We start from the raw sequence: 17,311 nt of genomic DNA, 5'->3' as shown, positions 1-17,311 counted from the left end.
AAAATTCCCATAAAAATGTCAAGAAAATTCAGTAGAAGTTGTGGGGATGGGAGTGGGAGGTGGGATGAAATCAGTGAAATGTACAATATAAAAGGTATAAAACAGAGGTGCATATTAGAATTAAAAAAACAGACAAAGTGCTGGAGTAAATCTGCAGGTCAGGAAGCATCTCTGGAGAACAGGGATAGGTGACGTTTCGGGTTGTGACCCTTCTTCAGACTAACACTGCTTGGCCACACTAGAATGTTTTAGCAGCAAATCATGATTCACCTGTTCAATGGTTACCCAGCCTGGTTAAGTAAAAGTTTTAAGATGTGGTTGGCTGATGGGTGTAATACAATTTTCATTCGTGAGAAGTAAAACTGCACCCCTGATGAGCGTTTCTGAAATTAAAGCTTTGAGTCGCAAACAAGTGACAGGAAACGCTGCATTTCCTCATTCATACTTTAGAGTCTATCATTCCTTCCAACAAACATCTTGAGCGCGGGTCAGTCATTTTGCTGGATAACAAAGGAACAACAATTTTTTGATTGTCTGTAAGAAAAGTAAGTTCTATTTGCTAGTAGTGATTCTGCATTTAAATAGACAAACTTAAATATATCATTAATACAGATTATTAACATGAATGTGAGAGAAATGATTCTTCATTTTGTGCATTGGTCCCAATGACTGGAATACGCTGTGGGTATCATTTATATTTAATAATGTTTCTGGCTAAAATAAATTAATTTTGTGCCCAGTGAAAATAACTTGCATCAATGAGATAATTCTGATGTAAGAGAGACTGACAGATGTCGGTTTGTTTCTAGTTTACTGAAAACTGAGTGAAACAATGAGTACAACGGAGATGCCGACTGACCACAGCGATTACGATTACAACTACGATACCAATGCTCCCTGTGCCATGGGATCTGCAAGGAACTCCGGTGAACTCCTCTTGCCAGTGCTCTACTCACTGGTGTTTTTGTTCGGGCTCCCAGGAAACGCTCTAGTGTTATGGATTTTCGGAAGATACCGACGGCCAAGGACCATGACAGACATTTGCCTTCTCAATTTGGCAATATCGGATTTACTTTTTGTAATATCCCTTCCTTTCTGGGCATATTTTGTTGTAAATCAATTGGATTTTTGGAGATGCCTTCTGTAAGATTATTAATGCCTTTTATATGCTGGGCTATTACGGCAGCATAATGTTCATATCCCTGATAAGTGTGGACCGTTACTTGGCAATTGTTCATGCTGTGTTTTCCATCAGGAGAAGGAATATTGTACATGGTCTTATTTCAAGCTTAGTCATGTGGTGTTTTGCTCTTCTAGCATCACTTCCCTCTCTGATATTTACCCACGTTATCTCCATGGAAGGAAGATATGTTTGCCATTTCTTTGCTCCAAATGATAAATGGAGACTTTTTACCATTTTCAGAGACAATGCTTTGGGTTTTTTAGTGCCGTTGGTTATAATATTTTTCTGTTACATAAATATAGTTATAACCCTGCTTAAGAACAGAAGTAAAAAGAAGCACAGGGCTATAAAAGTTATATTTATTGTAGTGATTTCTTTTTTTGTATGCTGGACACCACATAATATAGTGATGTTACTAATGTCTTTGAAAAATCTGCATGTTATAAGTGGCTGTGATATCAACGTGAGGCTGTCTATTGCTCAGCAGATAACTGAATCTTTCACATTTGTACACTGCTGTTTGAACCCAATCATCTATGCATTTGTGGGTCAAAATTTCAGGTCAGATATCCGCAGACTGTTTCATTTACTTTCAACATGTGGACTTAAAGCATATAACAAAGATCAGTTCACTTCTCGTGAGGTTATTTCCAGTGACAATAAATCGGCCTCTGTAATGTAGTCCAGTGTTCATATGTTTTTTTACAATCAATGTACATATGCTCTTTTTTAATGCTAATTTTTTAATTTGTACAAAACATAAACTGTGTCTAAATATAAAGCCATCTGCACATCCAGCTCAGGATTTGTGACTTTTTTTTTTCTTTGTGATTACTCAAGTCAAATTAAACCAGTCCTAAGGCTGCTATCGTCAGTGGGATTCTTTCCGTGCTGCACCTGTCCTATGTTGCTCTGAGTACTGATGACAAGGTTAATGTTCTTACACGATGGTTATACATTTACATGGGAACCAAGAGCCATAAATGGAGGACAGGAACTAATAAATGTACCGGGATTTCAAGAGAAACTCATTTTAATTTTAGAACGAAGATAGACACAAAAAGCGGGAGTAACTCAATGGGTCAGACAGCATCTCTGGAGAAAAGGAATAGGTGACGATTAAGGTTGGCCCCTTCTTCAGACTGAGAGTCAGGGGCTTTCTGTTTAAATTAGTTTAGTTTATTGTCATGTGTACCGAGGTACAGTGAAACGTTTTTGTTGCGTGCTAACCAGTCAGCAGAAAGACAATACATGATTACACACGAGCCATTCAGTGTACAGATACAAGATAAGAGAATAAAGTTTTGTGCAAGATAAAATCAGTAAAGTCCAATCAAAGATAGTCCGAGGGTCAGGACTGCTCTCTAGTTGTGGTAGGATGGTTCATTTATCAGCTTGTGGTGGTAATCGGAGCCTGACAGTTGAAACAAATGGCATGAATGTATTTAGGGGAAAGTCAGACAAGGGAGAAAGGAATAGAGGAATATGCTGAAAATTATAGATTTACAGTATGGTTGGTCGGGTTGTGACTAATTTAACGTGAAACAGTTGTGCACTTACCAGACTGAATAACTAGTTTCGGCACTGTAAATACATACTCTGCAATTGTTGTAGCAATTACACATTTTACAAGGTCATCTTTATGATCAAGATCCATAAATATATGCTGCTATTTCATAAATCCATGACTAAGTGACAGCTGAATAAGGGAATTACACTCAGAGCAAGTATGAGACAAAACCAAGTTCTGCACAAGGTCTCGATTCCAATGTTAATTTAGACCACACTTGTCCCTACTACAATACTGCAACATAGATTAATCTCTATTCAATCAGATGCTTGCGTGGAACTGAGTTGCCTACTGTCTCACCGTATGACTACAGCCTGGTAAGTAAACTTACTTTGTGTTCCACCATATTCATTCAGTTACTTTCCTACACTCCATTTCTCTTTTGATTTTGCTTTTTTGATTTCAATTTTAGATTTCGACTCCTCTTGTCATGAGATTTCTCTGCCACTGTTTCTGTCCTGAGGGATATAATAGAATAGTAATTAAGTGACTAGAAAAGCAACCAAGACATTAGTTTAAATTCTATCATGCACTTGATGAATTCAAATTCTAGTTGCTCTGCTAGTTTCTTAAGGATCTCCATCTTTTACCACTGTTCTTGCTCGGACTCATATCCTGATTTCCAATTTGATTTCCACTGAACATCAGATCCTCATTCCTAACATGAAGTAGTCACTGTGCCCTGATCTTCTACTCCTCAGGATTATCACTCTGCTTGCAAATGTGCCATGATCATTTCCAGTTCATCTTGTTGTATTTTGTTTCGGATATATAGGACTGATATCGGCACGCTCTGCTTATAGTATACAGTATGTCTTACAGGATCTTTCAAACTTCTGACCGCTCTACAATCTCTACAATTCAGTCTTCACGTCACTCATCCATTGAGGTCACAGCTTGGTTACACAGAAAAGCTGGAGAAACTCAGCGGGTGCAGCAGCATCTATGGAGCGAAGGAAATAGGCAACGTTTCGGGCCGAAACCCTTCTTCAGACCCCGTCTGAAGAAGGGTTTCGGCCCGAAACGTTGCCTATTTCCTTCGCTCCATAGATGCTGCTGCACCCGCTGAGTTTCTCCAGCTTTTCTGTGTAACCTTCGATTCTCCAGCATCTGCAGTTCCCTCTTAAACAACGAGATCACAGCTTGATTCAGTCCATTTAATCACTCTGTTAACATCCAATGCTTTGGAAATGCAAGACCTTCTCCACATCTTGATCTAGCCTCACCTCCTGCAGAAATAAGATCTGTATCAGAAAAAACATCCAACGCTCAAAATCTCAAATAAAACTACAGTCGGCATTTGTGGATGGAGAAATATCATAGTTTTGCATCAGAAGCAGAAACAGTAAGAAATCAATCATATCTCAAGTTGCAGACAAGGGGGAGAAATTGAAAGGACAAGGCGAATGAATGTCTGTCATTTAAATTATTACACGGCAGCACCCTTTGCTGAAGCTTTTGATCGTGTACCTGTCGTTTCCTGTAATGGTACATCATCTTGAAACTTCCTTGAATCCGACTTTCTCACATTTCCCAAACAAATTAATTAGTTGCTCCACAGGATTGCAAATATTCCAGTTTCAAAGAAAATGCTACACTCAATCTCTCGCTGAAAGTCACCACTCATGCACTCATAATGAACAGTCTTTCACTCTGGGACATTTAGTCCCTGGTCTAATTCTCTGACTTGCGTGCCACCTTTCTATGCAGGCTCATGTCGCAACATGTGATGACCTCTTGTGAAACTCCAGTAATGAACAGCTTCTTCCCTATTGTTCCACTGGCATCATAAAGCAATATCTAGTTTGCGTGCTACCCTCAACAAGTAGGCAAGTGCCTATATCTTGCTGGTCCTCACTGCAAATCCCTCACATTTTCTGAAAGTTATTAATGTCACTGAGGTACATTCTTTATTGATATTACCAATTTGGAATATAATTTAGACGTAGAATAGAAATTGGACATCACCTCGGCCATACTGTAGGTGTACAATTCCATAACATGGCTCAACCTCAAGGAAATGAAGGTCTTTGGCGATTGCACATCAGGTAGCATTCGGATGGCAGCATCAAATCTGCTGATCAGAAGGCTGGGTTTTTCCTCAAACATTCTTTCCTTTCTGAGACACTTTTAAAAGCTGCATTCAGTGAAGTATAAATATTGTTGCCAATCCAGTGGAAGGAAAGCAGAGTCGAAGACCCTTCCTTTCCACTTTCCACAAAGGGTAGTGTGAGTTGCTGAAAGTTTCCAGAATTCACTGGTATTTAGCTGGATTGGATTTTCCCTGCGTTTTGTGGATAAGATATACCTGGGTAACTTACCATATTCTTTAGTAAATATAAGTCTTCTAATTGCACTGGGAAAGGTTGAGTAGAAATGTTCCTAATTCTGATGGCAAGCCTTCAGTGCTACAATTAGAAAGTAACCTTTGCTGTATCCAACACCATTAGTCATTCCTTGATTTCATGTGGATTGAATTGAATTGGCTGGAAACTGGTTTCTGGAGGTAGGAATTTCAGATGGAACCCAAAACAAATCATCTAGACAACATTTTTGGCTGATTCTGGTTCTGAATGGTTCATCCATGTATTCAGCACTCATATCTTCAGCCCCAACATTATTGAGAATGGGAGTATTATTGGAGTCTCCTTTTCTAATTAGCTGTCTAATAATCCACCATTATTCATGTCCAGATATTCAATGGTCCAATGCTGCTTTTATTGTCACACGCGCAAAGTGCAAACACACAGTGAAATTCTTACAAACGGTCAAGTCGAGTATTGCCATAAGCACATCCCCGATTAGCAAATTATACAGAAATAGTCGTCTGAGCCCGCATGCAAGAGGCACCATGTGTTGGCGCCATCTTCAAAGCCCAGTCCGTGCTCTCCTTCTTTGGATGTATGGACCGAACCAACGTCCTCTCCTTGCCCATCCACCTTTGTTCCCTCATGGAGCCTCCCGCAGCCGACCTGAAGAGTGTGGTAAGGCAGGTTCCAGTTTCCTCTCCTCTCTCCTCACCCATCATGTCCATCATTGTCACTGGCTCCATCCACTCGGTGGGACGGGCAGGGGCTGGTTCGGTGGGTTTACCCTGCCAGGTCGCAGTCTGCCTGGTCCTACGAGCAGGGGACCAGCCACCCCCTGCAGGCGATGGTTTGCTGGGTCTTGCGGTTGGCCGGGGGGGGGGACTGGCTCGGTGGCTACCCCCTGTAGGCCGCGGTTGGTCAAGTCTTGCATTTGGCTGCGGGCGACTGGCTCTATAGTTCCCCCTGTAGGCCACGACACTCTATGAGCTTCAGCCACGCTTGGTAGGTGTGGTGAGATTGCAGAGCTTTTAGCTGAGATCTAATGTATGCCGTTTTGGCTGTTTAGCCTACACATCTTTCTGTGTTACAGCCTCACTATGTAAGCATTACATTATTTGTAGGTATGTCTGGTAGTGTCCTGGTATGTATTTCAACACCTCTCAATGACCTGGGGTTGATCTCCTGGCTTGGTTATAATGGTAGAGTGAGGGACATGCCAGGCCGTGAGCTGATAAGATCGTGGAAGTGTGCGTGTACCATTGCTGCTAACTGTACAAAACACCTCAAAGACACCCAATTTGAACTGCCAGATCAGTTCTAAATCTACCACATTTAGTACAATCTTAGCACCATATAACACAATGTATGTTTAGTTTAAAGAGCTGTTTTGTTGCGTTTGAAGTGAACTCAGGTTTAGAAGTGAACTCAGTGTGAAGATGGAACACCACCAGAAGTGTGCAACTGGCACTTCTACCGATACTATCACAGATAATCCGAGTTACCTTTGTGTGCATGCGCTTGAATAGGTCAATCCCTCATGTTGGATTACTCATGGTCGAACTCAGACAATGTCTGGCAGCTCTCTCCAGTGCTACTCTTTATGACGAATGTGAAAATCCCCCACCCATTGTACATTCTGTGCTCTTGGCTTTTCAGTGTTTCTTCCAAGTATTGTTAAACATGGAAGGGATTAAACATGATTCATCAGCTGATAGAGGACAGTGTGTGATGGTCAGGAGGGGGTTTCCATGCCCATATTTGTAGTAATACTTCATCATGTTTGCAGCCAATGCTGGGGAATACTGCTTTCTGCCTGTGTAGCCCTGTGTAGCCCTTCTAATGAGTCTGTCCTGACATTGGGACAGGGTTTCTGGCACATTATCTGTAACATATGATTCTATGTATTTGTGGTGCCGAAAAGTAATTATGCAACTGAGTCATAATTGTGGTGGTTACATAGAGATCTAGTAAAGATGGCAGATATCCTCTGCCCCAACTCCCCAGAGGGCATCGGTCATATAACCATATAACAATTACAGCACGGAAACAGGCCATCTCGGCCCTACAAGTCCGTGCCGAACAATTATTTTCCCTTAATCCCACCTGCCTGCACTCATACCATAACCCTCCATTCCCTTCTCATCTATATGCTTATCCAATTTATTTTTAAATGATACCAACGAACCTGCCTCCATCACTTCCACTGGAAGCTCATTCCACACCGCTACCACTCTCTGAGTAAAGAAGTTCCCCCTCATGTTACCCCTAAACTTCTGTCCCTTAATTCTGAAGTCATGTCCTCTTGTTTGAATCTTCCCTATTCTCAAAGGGAAAAGCTGATCCACATCAACTCTGTCTATCCCTCTAATCATTTTAAAGACCTCTATCAAGTCCCCCCTTAACCTTCTGCGCTCCAGAGAATAAAGACCTAGCTTATTCAACCTATCTCTGTAACTTAGTTGTTGAAACCCAGGCAACATTCTAGTAAATCTCCTCTGTACTCTCTCTATTTTGTTCACATCCTTCCTATAATTGGGCGACCAAAATTGTACACCATACTCCAGATTTGGTCTCACCAATGTCTTGTACAATTTTAACATTACATCCCAGCTTCTATACTCAATGCTCTGATTTATAAAGGCTAGCATACCAAAAGCTTTCTTTACCACCCTATCTATATGAGGTTCCACCTTCAAGGAACTATGCACGGTTATTCCCAGATCCCTCTGTTCAACTGTATTCTTCAATTCCCTACCATTTACCATGTACGTCCTATTTTGATTTGTCCTGCCAAGGTGTAGCACCTCACATTTATCAGCATTAAACTCCATCCGCCATCTTTCAGCCCATTCGTCCAAATGGCCTAAATCACTCTGTAGCTTATCTCCGTGGCTTATAACATCAGCTGCTATAAAAATTGTTTTCGTGGCTGTTGTTGCCAATGACGAGCCAGTGTTTCAATTCCAGATTATTAACTGCTCAAATTTCACAACTACCATGGTGGGATTCTTAATTCAGGTGTCTAGATTATAAATCCAGACAATATTACTAAAGAGTAGTATCATATCTCTAGTTTATCTCTCCCCTGACTCTGAAGGAGGATCTCGACCTGAAATGTCACCTATTTCTTTTCTCCAGAGATGTTGCCTGACCCGCTGAGTTCTTCCAGCATTTTTGTCTATCCTCAATATTACTAGCAGAGTCGGGGGGTGTGGGGAAAAAGCAGGAACGGGATACTGATTGGGGATGATCAGCCGTGATCACATTGAATGGCGCTGCTGGCTCGAAGGGCCGAATGGCCTTCTCCTGCACCTATTGTCTATACTCGATTGAATCAATTGATTAGCCACTGCCGTATTCCTATATGAAAAAACATTAGAATTGTACTGAGTGAATCATCAAACTACATTTTTTGCAGAAATACAGCTCAAGAAAGCTAACAATTCTGAAATCGTATTTATTAAATCTCACACCAGCAAACACTGTCAAACAGGTCCCGAAAATCAGGAAAGAGAAACATAGGAAATATGGCCATGAGATCTAGGGCATGTCCGCTTGTTTCATTCTAACATAAGTAGGTTTACAGGTGACCGTCTTTAGCACATGTTGAAAACAGAAAACAACCTAAAGTAACTTCAGCAGGTCCAGCGTTAATCAAGAATTCCTGACAACCCATAGGCATGTGCGGATTTAGAATCAGAGCTGTACAGCATGGAAATAGACACTTCAACTCCCCTGATCCAAGTCGGCAGTTTGGGCTAGTCCCGCTTCCTTGCATTTGGGCCATATCCCTCTTAAGCCTTTCCATCCAAATATCTGTCAAGTCTTTTAAAAGATGCTTGCGTATCGCTTCAAAAGTTTTCTCTGAGAGCTCAGTACAAATATGGACTATTCTCTGAGTGAAAAGGCTATCCTGAGATCTCTCTTAAATCTCTCCTCTCTCACCTTAAGCCTATGGCCTCCAGTTTTGGAATCCTCCACCCCAGGAAAATGACTGTGAACATTCACCTTATCCATGCCTCTAAGATCATGTACACCCCAACAAGGTCACCCCTCATCCTCTATTGCCGAAAAGAAAAATATCCCAGCCTCTCCAACTTCTCTGTATAACATAAAGGGCCTGTCCCACTTAGGTGATTTTTTAGGTGACTACAGGTGACTAGGCTGTTGCCACATGGTCGTCGGGGTGTCGCCTGTATGGTCATGAGTAGTCTCCTCAGTCGCCCAATGTAGCGTCTTTCTGGCCGCCGCTGGATTTTCAACATTTTTGGAGACAGTTGGCGACAGTGGGTTTGACGTCAATGAGCATAGCTTGACTTCTCCTGACATGAGTGCTGTCGTAGTTGTCGCCAGGTTAACGTAGGTTGTCTCCAGGTGACGTACGTTGTCGCTGGTGCTGACTTTGGGTTTTTTGTTGTTGTTAAAGTAATGATTCTATTTCAAATTTTATGTCGAAAGGGGGGGTCCAGTCGCCAGTTTTTCGGCAACCTGCTATGACTATGACGTCATCGGCAGTCGCCTAAAAATAACTTGTGGGCCAGGTATTGCAGCCATCTTTAGCTTATACTTGCTTAGGGGGCTAGTCCCCTTCTGTTTCATTTAACATCCTGGTGCTTCTCTTCTCCACTCATTCCAATTTAATGACATATGCCCAATAGCTGCATGAACTGCACACAGTACACCAAGTGTGATCTTACCAAGCTGCATCATGATGTCCCAACTTTTGTTCTCAATACCTTCCCCAATAAAGGCAAGCATGTCAAACACCTTCAAAATCTCACTATCCACCTGGCATGTTACATTTAGGGAACCATGCACCTGTAATCCCAGATCTCTCTGTTCTGAAACACTCTCCACGCCTCTACGATTTACTGTATAAGCCCTGCTTTTTCACACAGATGTGCAACATCTCACACTTGTCAAATTAAAATTCCTTTTGCTATTCCTTGGCCCACCTACCCAACTGATCTAATTGTTATCAACTTAGATAACACTGTCTACTACACCACATATATTGGTGTGATCTTCAAAATTACTACATTGTCAATCAAATTATTAATGTATATAACAGATTACCATGTGGAACCTTGCCAAAGGCCTTATTAAAATGCATATAAACAATGTCCACACTGCCCTGCCTTCGTCAATCCTATTTGTGACCTCTTCAACAAACTCTATCTGATTTGTGAAACCTTCTTCAACTCAGAATAGTTGGCCGATAATACTAGAGATAAAATTGGTTTCAGGCACAGCTAATAACATAATTAGCTTTTCTTTCCCTGCATTTGTTTGACCCTTCCTTCTAATTGTCTCTAATATTGTGACATATCCACTAAGCCTCTATTGATGTAGCTGCAGAATAGCTATAAAGCTACAGCGTACTCACAATAGGCTTTATTAGCGGCAGTCTTTCAAGCCACTTGAGCCACTGCCTCACGTTCTCTTTTTCAGTGTTTCACTTGGGTGTCCCTAGTTTCCACCTACATCTTAAAGATATGCAGGTCAGTCAGTGAATTGGCCACTGGAAACTGCCCATAGTGTGAAGGAGAGTGATAGATTTTATAGGAGTTGATGAGATTGTGTGGAGCGTGAATGGTTGATTGGTGGTTGTACTTGGTGCACAGAAGGAGCTGTTTCCATGTTGCATTTCTTTGACGTTCCATTCAGTCGTTATTCCATTGCAACAAAAAACACCATCAAAACCGAAATGTTCACGCAGATAAAAATGTCAAGAGTGCACAAACATCGAAACCACATTTCTATTCTGTTTATCAGGTGCTATATCTGTGCTGTTCTGGCAGCATAAAATATGTTGCTGTTGATAATGAGAGGATTTAGTCAAAGAAATTATGTGTCGAGAGTGGGCAGATTACGTTTTGTGACGATCATTAGTGAATCTGGCAGTGCCCTCCATAATGTCAAGTCAAGTTTATTTGTCACATACACATACGAGATGTGCAGTGAAATGAAAGTGGCAATGCTCGCGGACATATGTGCAAAAGACAAACAACAAAACAACCAAACAAATTATAAACACAATCATTACACACATATTCTTTTACATAATAAATAATGGAAGGAAAAACGTTCAGTAAAGTTAGTCCCTGGTGAGATAGGCGTTTACAGTCCGAATTGCCTCTGGGAAGAAACTCCTTCTCAACCTCTCCGTTCTCACCGCATGGCAACGGAGGCATTTGCCTGACCGTAGCAGCTGGAACAGTCCGTTGCAGGGGTGGAAGGGGTCTCCCATGATTTTATTTGCTCTGGAGTTGCACCTCCTGTTGTATAGTTCCTGCAGGGGGGCGAGTGAAGTTCCCATAGTGCGTTCAGCCGAACGCACTACTCTCTGCAGAGCCTTCTTGTCCTTGTCCTTGGCATGTTTGAGACAAAGACCCATCATTTATTTATTTGCCACTGTACTCCACAATTTGAGATTTGTAATTTTAAAAAAATCACATGTGGTTAAAGTGCACATTGTCAGATTTTAATAAAGGCCATTTTTATACATTTTGGTTTCACCATGTAGAAATTACAGCAGTGTTTATGCATAGTCCCCCCCCATTTCAGAGCATCATAATGTTTGGGACACAGCAAGGCCATGTGAATTCAAGTAGTCATGTTTAGTATTTTGTTGCATATCCTTTGCATGCAATGCCTGCTTGAAGTCTGCGATTCATGGACATCACCAGTTGCTGGGTGTCTTCTCTGGCTATGCTCTGCCAGGCCTCTATTGCAGCCATCTTTAGCTTATGCTTGTTTTGGGGGCTAGTCCCCTTCAGTTTTCTCTTCAGCATATAAAAGGCATGTCCAATTGGGTTCAGATCAGGTGATTAACTTGGCCACTCAAAAATTAACCATTTTTTACTTTGAAAAACTCATTTGTTTCTTTAGCAGTATGTTTGGGATCATTGTCTTGCTGAAAAATGAACCGCCGGCCAATGAGGCATTTTGTTTGAACTTGAGCAGATAGGATGTGTCTATACATTTCAGAATTCGTTATGATACTACCATTAGCAGTTGTATCATCAATGAAGATAAGTGAGCCAGTACCTTCAACTGCCATACATGCTCAGGCCATAGCACCCCCACCACCGTGTTTCACAGATGAGGTGGTGTGCTTTGGATCTTGGACAGTTCCTTCCCTCCTCCATACTTTGCTCTTGCCATCACTCTGATATGTTAATCTTCATCTCATCTGTCCACAAGACTATTTTCCAGAACTGAGGTTGCTCTTTTAAGTACTTCTTGGCAAACTGCAACCCGGCCATCCTATTTTTGCGACTATACAGTAGTTTGCATCTTGCTGTGTAGCCTCTGTATTTCTGTTCATGAAGTCTTCTGCAGACAGTGGTCATTGACAAATCCACACCGGACTCCTGAAGAGTGTTTCTGATCTGTCAGACAGGTGTTTGGGGATTTTTCATTATTATAGAGGGAATTCTTCTGTCTTCAGCTATGGTCTTTCTTGACCTGCCAGTTCTTTTGCGATTAGTAAGTTCACCAGTGCTCTTTTTCTTCTTAATGATGTTCAAAACAGTTGTTTTTTGTAAGCCTAAGGTTTGGCTGATGTCTCTAACAGTTTTATTCTTGTTTCTCAGTCTCACAATGGCTTATTTGACTTTCATTGGCACAATGTCAGTCCTCATGTTGATAAAAGTTTCCAAAGGTGATGGAAAGACTGGAGAAAAGACTAGGTGCTGAGAGCTGCCTTATACCTGCATTAAGGAGGCGTGTAAACACACCTGAGCAATTACAAATGCCTGTGAAGCCATGTCCCAAACATTATGGTGCCCTGAAATGGGGGTCTATGTATAAACACAGCTGTAATTTGTGTTTCGTTGTCTCTGTACTGTACACTGACAATGACAATTAAATTGAATCTGAATCTGAGTCTTAATGCATTACGTTGTCTCTGTACTGTACACTGACAATGACAATTAAATTGAATCTGAATCTGAATCTGTAATTTCTACATGGTGAAACCAAAATGTATAAAAATGGCCTTTAATAAAATCTGACAATGTGCACTTTGACCACTTGTGGTTTTATATTTTATAAATCTCAAATTGTGTACAGAGGCAAATAAATAAATGATGGGAATTTGTCCCAAATATTATGGAGGGGTCTGTACAATATGTTGATAGTTTTCATGCCTACCATTGCTGCCATTTTTTATTACAGATTTATGTAAGTGAATTAAAAATTTTAGTCTGCTGTTATGTTTGTTCAATCCAGTTATTAGTTAAGTAGATTAACCACAAAAATACCTTCTCATTGATACACTCATTGATTGAATGCAAGTCTTGGAATGATCAACTGAATGGCATCTTAACTGAAATATTTTAATTTTTTTTAAATCCAAAGTTCTGGTATATTTTATGTTTTAGTAAGTTTTCTGGTTTCACTCCTAAACATTCTGTTCTCATTTCAGAGACAATATTCTTGTATTCCCCCAGTCAAATATTTTTGCTTTCTTTGTAATTGCTTCTGTCTGTTTAAAGATGAACAATTCCACTTCCCCTTGCAATCGTGCAAATCTTTTCCTCTGGCTGAATACTGTACCTTTCTTCATTAATGACAATGACAAATTAGCTGTACAATGTAGTCTTTGAGATTAATGCATAACCTTCAATCAAGTTGTTATTGAATTCTCATTGTAGTTCATGTATTGGTTCATCCATTAACATTTTGGTCAGTGACTAATTAATTTCTTACCACATTAAACTTTTCTTTTTTTTAACTTTGCATTTTTTAAATTTCAAGCAATAGCTTGTTTTTTACCTTCTTTCCTTGAAACCTAAAATTAAATTCGATCGTGTTACCTTTACTATTTGCATAATGATCTCATATCATGAGATAGTTGACTAATTTTGGTTTATTGTTTACCACTAAATGCAGAACTATGTACCCATCAGATCTCAAGAATACATTCTAGGAAACAATTAGAATTGAGTCAGTTCTGCTTAAAGTGCTTTCCAGTGTCCGACCATCCACAATTCCCCACAGTACTTGTTTGTATTATCAATACAGTTCATCCATTCTCCATCCATTATTCTGACCTTCTTAAAGAAATGGTTGGGTTTCAATCATGCACAAGTGGTGTGACATTTTTCTCCACCAGCTGAGCAGGATAGTATTAAATATAAGGTACACAAAAATGCTGGAGAAACTCAGCGGGTGCAGCAGCATCTATGGAGCGAAGGAAGTAGGCAACATTTCAGGCCGAAACCCTTCTTCAGAATAATAGTATTAAATATAATAGCATTAAATATAATTGTTTTTAAATACTAAGATCAAGAAAAATTATACAAATCAGGTTTAGTTTAGTTTAGAAATACAGCAAGGAAACAGACCCTTCGGCCCACGGATTCCATGCCGATCAGCAATCCTGACTATGGGTGCTGTCTGTATGGAGTATGCACGTACTCCCTGTGACCTACATGGGGTTTCTCCAGGAGCACTGGTTTCCTCCTAGATTCCAAAGACCGGCAGGTTTGTGGGTTCGTGTGTGTTGGATAGTGTTCCTCTATTCTTACTGCTTTGGCTTTACATATCTTCTTCTTCTTCTTCTTGCGTATGACGGGCACAGCCTAAAGTTGTAAACAACTTGGTCTGTTTGATCTTTTGTTTGTGCACGGCAGGTTGATTGCATTCGTTGAAACAGGGTGGACCACATGAAGGTTGCAATCTCCCACCCCCGCTTTACACAAAAATGAACAACTTCCTCAAAGTTGCCTCTTCCACTTTTTCTCAGTACAAAGGAAGAGTGAATTTGGGAAATCCATTTCACCAATTAAAATTTTAATTATCCCAATTCATTCCAACTGGCAAGAGAAATCTGGAGCAGCAACAAGCAAATGTTGATTCCAAACAAACCTATTTCAACATAAATGACGGTGTAGTCACTGCTGGGCTGGCCAATAAATAATGATGACTGTCTCACAAAGTAAGCTTATCATTCATGTTGAGATATTCTATACAGAAGCAATGTCAATTTCAGTCAGGTTTTCTTAATTTGGGGGAGAGGGGGTCAATCTTTTGCAGTGCAAGGGGCAAAACATATTGCAGGGCTTCAGCATCTACTGTTGTCACCATGTGTGCCTGTGTTACAGGCAGGTACAGGATACTGAGTTGGATGATCAGCCATGATCATATTGAATGGTGGTGCAGGCTCGAAGGGTCAAATGGCCTATTCCTGCACCTATTTTCTATGTTTCTATTTTTCTATGTTAATCCTGGCCAAATTGAAGAGGCTAGGACCCTAAAATTGAGTAAAGGCTTCTGGGCTGCTAGGCAATTTGGTCAATTTAAATGTACTTTGTGTAGAAAAGGGACAAGCTGCAGAATGGTGCCAGTTTGTCTAGAGCCTAGATCAGAGCTGCAGGAAGAGAATGGGAACATCTGCAGACCCTGACAAATAGGTGCAAAATGCATAGAATGGATTGGATGAATGCAAACCAGACATACACATTGTAAATAATGTAGCAAAGCTTTACTGTTCTGTTGATTGGATTAAGCATTGAGCCTTGTCTGGTTTTCTTGTATATCAGGGCACATGTTGTGATGTTACAGTACATGTATTAGCTACTGTATTATTGGGTTAGGGAAACATCTGTCATGTATGGGGTTAATCGATATCCGTAATTGGATTGTAAAGAGACCACCCCCATGTGGTTCGGCCCCTCGAAGTCCAGGAACCGATAAAAAGTCTGTTGCCACGAGGTTCTGCGTCGATCTTCTGGGAGAGCACTTAGGACAGCGTGACCTTTTGGAGTGTCTCTGATCAGGCAGATACAAGGATCAAACCCGCGGTGGTTAGGTATAATCATTGGAACAGTAATTGTGTTTTGTCAAAATAAAGTTTAGATGCACAAGTGCTTGATTCAGTGATTTTTGACTAGACTGGAGGAAGCTTAGAACGAACTATTTACACCCGTGCTGCCTGATCAGTGGCCATGAGATACAAATGTGGCTATGGTGTGGTACCCCGATCTATTATCACCATTTATACAAATACAAATCAACCTGCAGGATTGTAGGTTAATTGGTCTTTATAAATTGCCTCTAGTATCTAGGGAAAGGATAATATAGAAATAGTGTGAACAGGTTCACGGGTTCATGGTTGGTGTGGATTGGGTGGCCAAAGCACGTTTCAATGCTAAATCTCTAAACATAGAAACATAGAAATTAGGTGCAGGAGTAGGCCATTCGGCCCTTCGAGCCTGCACCGCCATTCAATATGATCATGGCTGATCATCCAACTCAGTATCCCGTACCTGCCTTCTCTCCATACCCCCTGGCCCCTTTAGCCACAAGGGCCACATCTAACTCCCTCTTAAATATAGCCAATGAACTGGCCTCAACTACCCACTGTGGCAGAGAGTTCCAGAGATTCACCACTCTCTGTGTGAAAAAAGTTCTTCTCATCTCGGTTTTAAAGGATTTCCCCCTTATCCTTAAGCTGTGACCCCTTGTCCTGGACTTCCCCAACATCGGGAACAATCTTCCTGCATCTAGCCTGTCCAACCCCTTAAGAATTTTGTAAGTTTCTATAAGATCCCCTCTCAAACTCCTAAATTCTAGAGAGTATAAACCAAGTCTATCCAGTCTTTCTTCATAAGACAGTCCTGACATCCCAGGAATCAGTCTGGTGAACCTTCTCTGCACTCCCTCTATGGCAATAATGTCCTTCCTCAGATTTGGAGACCAAAACTGTACGCAATACTCCTTCCTCAGATTTGGAGACCAAAACTGTACGCAATACATTTATTGCAAACAGTTTTAAGAGCTTTCCAGTGTTATATTACAATGCCTCCCTCTTTGAACAGTCATAATATAGTTGCCTCTGAAGAAGGGTCCCGACCCGAAATGTCACCTATCTGTGTTCTCCAGAGATGCAGCCTGACCCGTTACTCCAGCATTTTGTGGGGGTTTTTATGATTACATAGTTTCATATTACTAATCTGGTGCTATAGCTGAGTGGTTCCCTGAGGCAGAAAAGGGAAGAACATAAGTTGTGTTGCTGTCTCCCTGGAGAATGCACATCAGTTGGTTTTATCTCACGGTTTCAGTTCGTTCACCATTTTCAACCTGCTCATAGACATTTTTCTGCAGTTAAGCGGAAAGATTGCAGGTGATAAATGAGGAAGCTTCTGGAAAGAGATGCCATCTACAATTAATCTATTCTTCAGTTGGACATTCAAAATAAGCTAATCAATAAACAGAGACGATTGAAGTGAATCAGTATAG

The 17,311-nt window shown here is 40.9% G+C and overlaps 1 protein-coding gene across 1 annotated transcript; it reads left to right on the top strand.

The window, feature by feature from the left end:
• Positions 1 to 516: 516 nt before the first annotated feature.
• Positions 517 to 1,973, top strand: LOC129710841 (C-C chemokine receptor type 4-like). The gene is given in 2 exon segments (XM_055658121.1): positions 517 to 1,120; positions 1,122 to 1,973. Coding segments are annotated over 2 exon segments (1,032 nt in total). The 5' UTR covers positions 517 to 832; the 3' UTR covers positions 1,866 to 1,973.
• The last annotated feature ends 15,338 nt before the right edge of the window (positions 1,974 to 17,311 follow it).

This window comes from Leucoraja erinacea, chromosome 2 (assembly GCF_028641065.1).
Source record: "Leucoraja erinacea ecotype New England chromosome 2, Leri_hhj_1, whole genome shotgun sequence".
In the NCBI taxonomy this organism is placed as follows: Eukaryota; Metazoa; Chordata; class Chondrichthyes; order Rajiformes; family Rajidae; genus Leucoraja; species Leucoraja erinaceus.
This window is presented reverse-complemented; position numbering and strand designations above follow the sequence as displayed.